The sequence below is a fragment of the Salmo salar genome, chromosome 15, assembly GCF_965601325.2.
Source record: "Salmo salar chromosome 15, fSalSal1, whole genome shotgun sequence".
Lineage (NCBI taxonomy): Eukaryota > Metazoa > Chordata > Actinopteri > Salmoniformes > Salmonidae > Salmo > Salmo salar.
Window position 1 is genome coordinate 59,460,696 of NC_138305.1, and position 12,858 is coordinate 59,473,553.

Here is a 12,858-nt window from a genome sequence, read left to right on the forward strand (position 1 = left end):
GGTCTGTATAGTCCCAAACTTTGGGGCCCAGTGCATAGGATACACCCTAGACAGATACTCAGAAATACATTTGGGAAGACAGAGATCCAGAGGTTATTATTGCTAAACTATTCCCACATACACCAGCAGCTGTTCCACTACATTTAGCTTTTACCTAGGTCTGACTGAATAAGACTGGTGCTAGGTGATATCACACACACACACACACACACACACACACACACACACACACACACACACACACACACACACACACACACACACACACACACACACACTCAGCTCTATGCGCCAGCAGTCATTATAAACTAAACTGGACACTTCATTTTTCCTTTTCCATGTCCTTGGCTGAGTTCTCCTTGTTTATCTTTAACAGCCAAATTGGGCTTTAGCCAGCACTGTGTTCCATCTGGATCAGCCGTGCTTTTTTTTCGGACTGGATTTACTCTTTATGTAATAATCTCATGGTGTGTGTCTCTCAGTGATGTTTGTTTTTCTGGGCTGTGAGTTTGTGTATTAATCAGCTGTGTGTGTACCTTTATGTAAATATAGATTGCTCCAGCCCCCAGTGGGATTACAAAACTGTAATCAGTTTATAGCTAAAGTGTTAATCCTCCCTCCCTCCCCACACACACACACTCCTCTGTTTCTGTTCCACACATCAAATGAGCAAATTTGTAAAGATATTTTTCAGAACTTTTCTCTCCCTCCACAAAGGCACATTTTAATTATGATCTCTCTCGGAAAGCGATGTTGTCATGTTGAGAGAATGTGACAAAGTAATATCCCCTCACAGCAACAAGTTCAGTGATCAGACTATCTCTCTCTGCTTCTCTCTCTCTCTGCTTCCCTCTCTCTCTCTGCTTCCCTCTCTCTCTCTGCTTCCCTCTCTCTCTCTCTGCTTCTCTCTCTCTCTCTGCTTCTCTATCTCTTTCTGCTTCTCTCTCTCTCTCTGCTTCTCTCTCTCTCTCTGCTTCTCTATCTCTCTCTGCTTCTCTATCTCTCTGCTTCTCTCTCTCTCTCTGCTTCTCTCTCTCTCTCTCTGCTTCTCTCTCTCTCTCTGCTTCTCTCTCTCTGCTTCTCTCTCTCTCTCTGCTTCTCTCTCTCTCTCTCTCTGCTTCTCTCTCTCTCTCTGCTTCTCTCTCTCTCTCTGCTTCTCTCTCTCTCTCTGCTTCTCTCTCTCTCTGCTTCTCTCTCTCTCTCTCTCTCTCTCTGCTTCTCTCTCTCTCTCTCTGCTTCTCTCTCTCTCTCTCTCTCTGCTTCTCTCTGCTTCTCTGCTTCCCTCCCTCTCTCTCTCTCGCTCTCTGATGATTAATTAATATTTACACCATGAACAGGATGGTTACAGCAGTGATGTTTATATATATATATATATACACACACACACACACACACATACACGCTACCATTCAAAAGTTTGGGGTCACTTCTACATTTCCTTGTTTTTGAAAGAGAAGCACATTTTTTGTCCATTAAAATAACATAAAATTGATCAGAAATACATTGTTAATGTTGTAAATGACTATTGTAGCTGGAAATGGCAGATGTTTTTAATGGAATATCTACAGTTGAAGTCGGAAGTTTACACACACCTTAGCCAAACACATTTAAACTCAGTTTTTGACAATTCCTGACATTTAATCCAAGTAAAAATTCTCTGTCTTAGGTTAGTAAGGATCACCACTTTATTTTAAGAATGTGAAATGTCAGAATAATAGTAGAGAGGGTTTTATTTCAGCTTTTATTTCTTTCATCACATTCCCAGTGGGTCAGAAGTTTATATACACTCAATTAGTATTTTGTAGCATTGCCTTTAAATTATTTAACTTGGGTCAAACGTGTCAGGTAGCCTTCCACAAGCTTCCCACTATAAGTTGGGTGAATTTTGGCCGATTCCTCATGACAGAGCTGGTGGAACTGAGTCAGGTTTGTAGGCCTCCTTGCTCGCACACGCTTTTTCAGTTCTGCCCAAAAACTTTCTATGGGTTTGAGGTCAGGGCTTTGTGATGGCTTCTCCAATACCTTGACTTTGTTGTCCTTAAGCCATTTTGCCACAACTTTGGAAGTATGCTTGGGGTCATTGTCCATTTGGAAGACCCATTTGCGACCAAGCTTCAACTTCCTGACTGATGTCTTGATGTTGCTTCAATATATCCACATACTTTCCCCTCCTCATGATGCCATCTATTTTGTGAAGTGCACCAGTCCCTCCTGCAGCAAAGCACCCCACAACATTATGCTGCCACCCCCGTGCTTCACGGTTGGGATGGTGTTCTTCAGCTTGCAAGCGTTCACGCTTTTTCCTCCAAACATAACGATGGTCATTTTGGCCAAACAGTTCTATTTTTGTTTCATCAGACCTGAGGACATTTCTCCAAAAAGTATGATCTTTGTCCCTATGTGCAGTTGCAAACTGTAGTCTGTATTTTTTATGGTGGTTTTGGAGCAGTGGCATCTTCCTTGCTGAGCAGCCTTTCAGGTTATGTCGATACAGGACTCGTTTTACTGTGGTTTCCTCCAGCATCTTCACAAGGTCCTTTGCTGCTGTTCTGGGATTGATTTGCACTTTTCGCACCAAAGTACGTTCATCTCTAGGAGACAGAATGCGTCTCCTTCCTGAGCAGTATGACGGCTGCGTGGTCCCATGGTGTTTATACTTGCATACTATTGTTTGTACAGATGAACGTGGTACCTTCAGGCATTTGGAAATTGCTTCCAAGGATGAACCAGACTTGTGGAGGTCTACAATTTTTTTTATTCTAAAGCCATGACATAATTTTCTGGAATTTTCCAAGCTGTTTAAAGGCACAGTCAACTTACTGTATGTAGACTTCTGACCCACTGGAAATGTGATACAGTGAATTATAAGTGAAATAATCTTACTGTAAACAATTGTTGGAAAAATGACTTGTGTCATCCACAAAGTAGATGTCCTAACCGACTTGCCAAAACTATAGTGGTTGAAAAACGGGTTTTAATGACTCCAACCTAGGTGTATGTAAACTTCCGACTTCAACTGTACATAAGGCGTACAGAGGACCATTATCAGCAACCATCACTCCTGTGTTTCAATGGCACGTTGTGTTAGCTAATCCAAGTTTATCATTTTAAAAGGCTAATTGATCATTAGAAAACCCTTTTGCAATTATGTTAGCACAGCTGAAAACTGTTGATTTGATTAAAGAAGCAATACAACTGGCCTTTAGACTAGTTGAGTATCTGGAGCATCAGCATTTGTGGGTTCGATTACAGTCTCAAAATGGCCAGAAACAAACCCCTTTCTTCTGAAACTCTATTCTTGTTCTGAGAAATTAAGGCTATTCCATGTGAGAAATTACCAAGAAACTGAAGATCTTGTACAACACTGTGTACTACTCCCTTCACAGAACAGCGCAAACTGTCTCTAACCAGAATATTAAGAGGAGTGGGAGGCCCCGGAGCACACCTGAGCAAGAGGACGAGTACATGACTGTCTAGTCTGGGAAACAGAAGTCCTCAACTGGCAGCTTCATTAGATAGTACCCACAAAACACCAGTCTCAATGTCAACAGTGAAGAGGTGACTCTGGGATGCTGGCCTTCTAGGCAGTTCCTCTGTCCAGTGTCTGTGTTCTTTTGCCCATCTTAATCTTTTATTTTTGTTGGCCAGTCTGAGATATGGCTTTTTCTTTGTAACTCTACCTAGAATGCCAGCATCCCGGAGTCGCCTCTTCACTGTTGACATTGAGACTGGTGTTTTGCAGACGGTAGGCAATTATGGTCACAGTTATGAAAACGAAGGACACTAAAGAGGCCTTTCTACTGACTCTGAAAAACACCAAAAGAAAGATGCCCAGGTTCCCTGCTCATCTGCGTGAATGTGCCTTAGACATGCTTCAAGGAGGCATGAGGACTGCAGATGTGGCCAGGGCAATAAATTGCAATGTCCGTAGTGAGACGCCTAAGACAGCGCTACAGGGAGACAGGACGGACAGCTGATCATCCTCGCCAGTGGCAGACCACGTGTAACAACACCTGCAACAGGATCCGTACATCCGAACATCACACCTGCGGGACAGGTACAGGATGGCAACAACAACTGCCCGAGTTACACCAGGAACGCACAATCCCTCCATCAGTGCTCAGACTGTCCACAATAGGCTGAGAGAGGCTGGACTGAGGGCTTGTAGGCCTGTTGTAAGGCAGGTCCTCACCAGACATCACCGACAACAACGTCGCCTATGGGCACAAACCCACTGTCGCTGGACCAGACAGGACTGGCAAAAAATGCTCTTCACTGACGAGTCACAGTTTTGTCTCACCAGGGGTGATGGTCAGATTCGCTTTTATCGTTGAAGGAATGATAGTTACACAGAGGCCTGTACTCTGGAGCAGGATCGATTTGGAGATAGAGGGTCCGTCATGGTCTGGGTGGTGTGTCACAGCATCATCACACTGAGCTTGTCATTGCAGGCAATCTCAACGCTGTGCGTTACAGGGAAGACATCCTCCTCCCTCATGTGGTACCATTCTTGCAGGCTCATCCTGACATGACCCTCCAGCATGACAATGCCACCAGCCATACTGCTCGTTCTGTGCGTGATTACCTGCAAGACAGGAATGTCAGTGTTCTGCCATGGCCAGCGAAGAGCCCAGATCTCAATCCCATTGAGCACGTCTGGGACCTGTTGCACCCCAGAAATGTCCTGGAACTTGCAGGTGCCTTGGTGGAAGAGTGGGGTAACATCTCACAGCAAGAACTGGCAAATCTGGTGCAGTCCATGAGGAGGAGATTCACTACAGTAGTTAATGCAGCTAGTGGCCACACCAGATACTGACTGTTACTTTTGATTTTGACCCCCCCCCCCCCCCCCCTTTGTTCAGGGACACATTATTCCATTTCTGTTAGTCACATGTCTGTGGAACTTGTTCTGTCAGTCTCAGTTGTTGAATCTTATGTTCATACAAATATTTACACATGTTAAGTTTGCTGAAAATAAACGCAGTCAACAGTGAGAGGACGTTTCTTTTTTTGCTGAGTTTATATACCATACCAGTCAAAAGTTTGGACACATTCAAGGGTTTTTCTTTGTTTTTACTATTTTCTACATTGTAGAGTAGTAGTGAAGACATCACAACTATGAAATAACACATATGGAATCATGTGGTAAACAAAAAGGTGTTTAAACAAATCAAAATATATTTTATAGTTGAGATTCCTCATAGTGGCCACCCTTTGCCTTGATGACTGCTTTTCACACTCTTGGCATTCTCTCAACCAGCTTCATGAGTAATGCTTTTCCAACAGTCTTGAAGGAGTTCCCACATATGCTGAGCACTTGTTGGCTGCTTTTCCTTCACTCTGTGGTCCAACTCATCTCAAACCATCTCAATTGAGGTGAGGTCGGGTGATTGTGGAGGCCAGGTCATCTGATGCAGCACTCCATCACTCTCCTTGGTCAAATAGAACTTACATAGCCTGGCGGTGTGTTTTGGGTCATTGTCCTGCTAAAAAACAAATGATAGTCCCACTAAGCGCAAACCAGATGGGATGGCGTATTTCTGCAGAATGCTGTGGTAGCCATGCTGGTTAAGTGTGCTTTGAATTCTAAATAAATCACTGATAGTGTCACCAGCAAATCACCCCCACACCATCACACCTCCTCCTCCATGCTTCACGGTGGGAACCACACATGCAGAGATCATCCGTTCACCTACTCTGCGTCTCACAAAGATACGGAGGTTAGAACCAAAAATCTCAAATTTGGACTCATAAGACCAAAGGACAGATTTCGACTTGTCTAATGTCCATTGCTTGTGTTTCTTGACAGAGCAAGTCTCTTCTTATTATTGGTGTCCTTTAGTAGTGGTTTCTTCGACCACTGTCTCTTCTGAATAGTTGATGTTGAGATGTCTGTTACTTGAACTCTGTGAAGCATTTATTTGGGCTGCAATCTGAGGCTGGTAACTCTAATGAACTCATCCTCTACAGCAGAGTTAACTCTGGGTCTTCCTCTACTGTGGTGGTCCTCATGAGAGCCAGTTTCATCATAGCGATTGATGTTTTTTGCGACTGCATTTGAAGAAACATTCAAAGTTCTTGAAATTTTCCAGATTGACTGACCATGTCTTAAAGTAATAATGGACTGTCGTTTCTCTTTGCTTATTTGAGCTGTTCTTGCCATAATATGGACTTGGTCTTTTACCAAATTGGGCTATCTTCTGTATAACACCCCTACCTTGTCACAACACAACTGATTGGCTCAAACACATTAAGACGGAAAGAAATTCCACAAATTAACTTTTAACAAGGCACACCTGTTAATTGAAATGCATTCCAGGTGACTACCTCATGATGCTGGTTGAGAGAATGCCAAGAGTGTGCAAAGTTGTCATCAAGGCAAAGTGTGGCTACTTTGAAGAATTTAAAATATATTTTGATTTGTTTAACACTTTTTTTGGTTATTACTTGATTCCATATGTGTTATTTCATAGCTTTGATATCTTCACTATTATTCTACAATGTAGAAAATTGTAATAAATAAATATAAACCCTTGAATGAGTAGATGTGTCCCAACTTTTGACTGGTACTATATATACTGCTCAAAAAAATAAAGGGAACACTTAAACAACACATCCTAGATCTGAATGAAAGAAATAATCTTATTAAATACTTTTTTCTTTACATAGTTGAATGTGCTGACAACAAAATCACACAAAAATAATCAATGGAAATCCAATTTATCAACCCATGGAGGTCTGGATTTGGAGTCACACTCCAATTAAAGTGGAAAACCACACTACAGGCTGATCCAACTTTGATGTAATGTCCTTAAAACAAGTCAAAATGAGGCTCAGTAGTGTGTGTGGCCTCCACGTGCCTGTATGACCTCCCTACAACACCTGGGCATGCTGCTGATGAGGTGGCGGATGGTCTCCTGAGGAATCTCCTCCCAGACCTGGACTAAAGCATCCGTCAACTCCTGGACAGTCTGTGGTGCAACGTGACATTGGTGGATGGAGCGAGACATGATGTCCCAGATGTGCTCAATTGGATTCAGGTCTGGGGAACGGGCGGGCCAGTCCATAGCATCAATGCCTTCCTCTTGCAGGTCTAGCATTGTCTTGCATTAGGAGGAACCCAGGGCCAACCGCACCAGCATATGGTCTCACAAGGGGTCTGAGGATCTCATCTCAGTACCTAATGGCAGTCAGGCTACCTCTGGCGAGCACATGGAGGGCTGTGCGGCCCCCCAAAGAAATGCCACCCCACACCATGACTGACCTACCGCCAAACCGGTCATGCTGGAGGATGTTGCAGGCAGCAGAATGTTTTCCACGGCATCTCCAGACTCTGTCACGTCTGTCACGTGCTCAGTGTGAACCTGCTTTCATCTGTGAAGAGCACAGGGCGCCAGTGGCAAATTTGCCAATCTTGGTGTTCTCTGGCAAATGCCAAACGTCCTGCACGGTGTTGGGCTGTAAGCACAACCCCCACCTGTGGACGTCGGGCCCTCATACCACCCTCATGGAGTCTGTTTCTGACCGTTTGAGTAGACACATGCACATTTGTGGCCTGCTGGAGGTCATTTTGCAGGGCTCTGGCAGTGCTCCTCCTGCTCCTCCTTGCACAAAGGCGGAGGTAGCGGTCCTGCTGCTGGGTTGTTGCCCTCCTACGGCCTCCTCCACATCTCCTGATGTACTGGCCTGTCTCCTGGTAGCGCCTCCATGCTCTGGACACTACGCTGACAGACACAGCAAACCTTCTTGCCACAGCTCGCATTGATGTGCCATCCTGGATGAGCTGCACTACCTGAGCCACTTGTGTGGGTTGTAGACTCCGTCTCATGCTACCACTAGAGTGAAAGCACCGCCAGCATTCAAAAGTGACCAAAACATCAGCCAGGAAGCATAGGAACTGAGAAGTGGTCTGTGGTCCCCACCTGCAGAACCACTCCTTTATTGGGGGTGTCTTGCTAATTGCCTATAATTTCCACCTGTTGTCTATTCCATTTGCACAACAGCATGTGAAATTTATTGTCAATCAGTGTTGCTTCCTAAGTGGACAGTTTGATTTCACAGAAGTGTGATTGACTTGGAGTTACATTGTGTTGTTTAAGTGTTCCCTTTATTTTTTTGAGCAGTGTATATACACTGTAACATACAGTCAGGTCCATAATTGACAGCCTTGATAAATAAAGACTTTGTAAAATAAATAATGGGGGATACCTAGTCAGTTGTATAACTGAATGCATTCAGCTAAAATGTGTCTTCCGCATTTAACCCAACCCCTCTGAATCAGAGAGGTGCGGGGGGGCTGCCATAATCGACATCCAGGGCGCCCAGTGGGTAAACTTCCTTGATCAGGGGCAGAACGACAGATTTTTACCTTATCAGCTTTTTACCTTACCTTTCAGTTACTGGCCCAATGCTCTAACCACTAGGCTACCTCAGTAATACAAATACTGCTACATTGTATTCTCAAAAAATGGGTGCATTGGAATGGGAGCGTTGAAATCCCCAAGCCGACTAGGTTGATGTGCCCTTGAGCAAGGCACTTAATCTTAATTTCTCCTGTAAATCACTGGATAAGAGTGTCTGATAAATGACTAAATGTAAGTATTTCAATGTTTCTCTCTGCAGTGCGGTGATCCTGGATGGTAAGATCTACGCAACGGGGGGCATTGTGAGCAGCGAGGGTCCTGCCCTGGGCAACATGGAGATCTTTGACCCCCACACCAACAACTGGACGCTCTTCCAGTCACTGCCCTGCCCTCTCTTCAGACACGGCTGTGTCGTCATCAAGAAGTACATCCAGAGTGGCTGAGATCGGTTCAGTCATGAATGAGTTTCCTGAAAGCTTTGTAGCCAATGTGGCTTTATTTTTTCTGGACAACCCAGACCCACGCCTCTTGTAGAAGAGCAAAGTGCTTCAGCTTCATTTGGCGAATTTTGTTCACTTTTCCCCCAGAACTGTCAAACATTTACAATTATTGTTAGTCTCTTTCTGCTGTGGAGCTGGGTTATCGAGAGAAACAAAGTGTCATGATAGCTATGAAGCTTTTGGAAAACTCCCCCCTGACCGGTTTGGTCTGGTTAGGACAGGACACTCTGTGTGCAGCTTTTGGGGGTCGATCGGTCAGCACCGCTGGACTGGACTATCCAACTAAAACCCCCTCGGGACTTGATGCCAGTGTTGTTGTCTTTACCCCCCCCACCCCTTCAGTCCCCCATCAACCCCCTGTGCAGAATGTAGGCATCTTACTGTATCTTGATCCACTTGGCCATGTCAGGTACTGGTGCCTAAGCTACTGTATGTATCATATAGTGTAGCTTAACCCCTCCCCCCCACCCCCCACATAATATAGGCACAGGGCCACTCGAGACTAAAGCTCCTTGGTTTGTTGTTCCCAACTTCTTGTTAACTCCTCTTCCGTTTCACACAAATAGTTAATTTAGTTCCATCGCCTCAATTGAAATTGAAAGGCCCTTATCTGTTATGTGTTTGTGACTCAAGTATGTTAAAAGCCATCCCAGTCTTTGTTCTGTGACTCCTCTAGTGGTTTATGTTAATGAGGAACTTCTTTTTCCAAATCAGAGGGCTCCCTTCGTTTATGAGAACATTCAGTAGGCATTAGAAGGACAGGAGAACTGGGCAGATGTCTCAGTGCTTAAAGGGACAGTGGAGAGATGAGGGGACATCAGAGATAAGGAAGTCCACAGGGTTTTAGAAACATATTCATGAAACAAAAATCTGTGACGAGAGAGCCACAGTTGATGAGTGAGGAGCCTTGTTTTTTGTATAGATGTTGTTTCCCCGGTTTAAAAGGACACGTTGGATACTTGCAGTCTCTTTTTGGGCCAGAAACATCACTGTTGGCAGATGACTTACCTGGGAATGGCAGAGAGGGAATCCCTTTATCATGACATCCCAGAGAGTCTGAGAAAGACACTACATTGGGGCATTTCTCCTCCACACAGCCAAAGCACAATAACCACCAGTGGCTCCAAGGATCAAAATGTTTCACTAGATTTATGTTTATCCTCCATCCTTTTGTTTTATATTTGTATATCATTGTTGGGTGGGTGGGGTATGGATGAGGGTTTTGGGGACATTCTGTAAATACGGGAAGGAAAATGTATATTTTAAAACCTGAAGGTGATTCTGTATAAATGTTTTTAGAAAAAGAACTTGATAGGTTGGACTGAAAATGGTGGGGCCATACTTGCGACTATTAGAAAACGTTTAAGGGCTCTATTCAATCCGCGTTGCGGAAGTTCAGCTTTCTAGCGTGACTTAGCGGAGACAGCATTCACGTTTCATATGTTGGCTCAGTCGGAAATTACCTTTACATTTCTGTCACGGAAGCTGTTGCGCTTCAGCTTTACAGATTGAATAGAGCCTTATGTTTTAGTTCGATTTTATTTGGCTGATGCTTAAACTTGTTGACATAGTTGCACGTAATCAAAGGTTACATGTTAGCTGTTACCATTACATAACCTGACAAATGTAGCCCTATGCGAACCTCACCAGGTGGCCGTGATTATTAAAAAGAAAAATTGGTATGATTTTATTTGATGTTTTAAAAACAATACAACCACATCTTACAAACATCAACTACATCACACCTGTCCAGACCTACTAGCACACACCCATCACCAGGTGGCCATGATTATGTCTGGTTCTAATTCCAATTAATATCGTTGACCACAGGAGGTTGGTGGCACCTTAATTGGTGAGGATAGGCTTGTGTTAATGGCATCAAATACATGGGTGCCATTCCATTAGCTCCTTTCCAGCCATTATGAGCTGTCCTTCCCCTCAGCAGCCTCCACTGTCGTTAACGTAGTTGGGCTTGATAGAACACTTTTCCATGAGTGTCCTTCACAGCAGTCAAACAGCACCATCTGCTAATCAAATTGACTGAAACACTTAAAAAAAATGTTACTTGATGTTTAGCTCAGTGTTGTGAGCCTGACTCTTGGTGATTTTCACCTTTTGCATCGCAGTTGTCGTTTTTTCCTTTGAACTGTAGAATTACATTTAACGTGTTTTGAAGAGAAGTTGAAGTGCAGCCAAAACCTTGTAAATGAAGGTTTAATAAGATTTAAATAAATCAAAGTTTATTTGTCACGTGCGCCGAATACAACAGGTGTAGGTAGACCTTATAGTGAAATGCTAACAGGCTCTAACCAATTGTGCAAAAAGGTATTAGGTGAACAATAGGTAGGTAAAGAAATAACAGTAAAAAGACAGGCTATATACAGTAGCGAGGCTATACAAGTAGCGAAGCTACATACAGACACCGGTTAGTCAGGCTGATTGAGGTATTATGTACATGTAGATATGGTTAAAGTGACTATGCATATATGATGAACAGAGAGTAGCAGTGGCGTAAAAGAGGGGTTGGCGGGTGGTGGGACACAATGCAGATAGCCTGGTTAGCCAATGTGCGGGAGCACTGGTCGGTCGGCCCAATTGAGGTAGTATGTACATGAATGAATAGTTAAAGTGACTATGCATATATGATAGAGAGTAGCAGCAGCATAAAAGAGTGGCTGGGGCACACAATGCAAATAGTCCGGATAGCCATTTGATTACCTGTTCAGTCTTATGGCTTAGGAGTAAAAACTGTTGAGAAGCCTTTTTGTCCTAGACTTGGCACTCCGGTACCGCTTGCCATGCGGTAGTAGAGAGAACAGTCTACGACTGGGGTGTTTGACAAGTTTTAGGGCCTTCCTCTGACACCGCCTGGTGTAGAGGTCCTGGATGGCAGGCAGTTTAGCCCCAGTGATGTACTGGGAGCTTCTTGTTGAAGTCTCTCTTGCAGAACAACACATAGGCTACTGGCCATCATAAATAATTATCTTCCATAGACTATCACATAGACGTGTAGGCCTACACTTACATGTACAGTGTTATATATGCATTTTTATCATTTACTTTGTCACATATGCATTATTTGACTTGAGGACCAACAGTGGAGTGTTTTTTTCTCAAATAAAAACCTTGCCCCGGGGGATTTGAACTCGCAGTCTCTGTGCTTAGTGCGTCACTCCACCAATTAGTGGTCAATTATAGACAATGTACGAATATACACTTACATGTCGCATAATCCTCTCTTTATTGTGAAAGGACGTGCGATTTTTTCATATGCAAAAATGAGTTTGCAGCCTAGTCAAGGATGCGATGATCATGCAATATTGGCACTATACACTTGAGACAGACCGAGTGAAGGGAAACAAAAGTAAACCTTGATTTGAGGTTAAAATATATCCCTCTGGTGGCCAGGTTGACCTATTTTACAAAATGCCATTGGTCTGTGGAGAAAAAGTTTGAGCTTTGATAGGCTGATACAGGAAATAATCACTACCACTTGGTGAGATTAGCAAGCATAGGACTAACGTGTGTCGGGTACTGCTATCCAGGTACCTAGGAATATCTAAACCATAACCAAAGATTTTTATAACTAACCCAAAATAGACCAGAGCCTGTCATTTCCAATGGGAGCAAATGAATCAGTGGGCAGCAAAGTTCGTTCTAGCATTTATTTCCATTAGGGAACGCCTACAATAATAATTCTCACTCCTAAAGACTTTTTACTTTAGCAAATTCTACAAAACACCGTCCACTCTTAGACGCTAGTTTTTGAAACCGAAAACTGTATGTCGGTCAAAATTCATCTCCTCCCACCACCATATTTGGTAGTGAGTGGAAATGTCAACCAGATGCTTCATATTTATACATACGGTGAAATGTCTCATTTTGCTATCTGTGCCATAACCCTTACCTTAACCATTTTAAATTTCAATGGGGGGGTAGGGACTTCCCAAGGACCATTATCTGATAGAATGCTACATTAGAACTGGTCCAATCAC

The 12,858-nt window shown here is 43.6% G+C and overlaps 1 protein-coding gene across 1 annotated transcript in view; it reads left to right on the forward strand.

Moving 5' to 3' along the window:
• Window positions 1-12,008, forward strand: part of LOC106571749 (kelch-like protein 29) — a 327,789-nt gene extending 315,781 nt beyond the window's left edge. Inside the window, exon 15 of the mRNA XM_014145167.3 lies at window positions 8,623-12,008. Coding sequence (XP_014000642.3) covers window positions 8,623-8,806 — 184 coding nt within the window. The 3' untranslated portion in view covers window positions 8,807-12,008. The remainder of the gene's footprint in view (window positions 1-8,622) is intronic.
• Window positions 12,009-12,858: the final 850 nt, after the last annotated feature.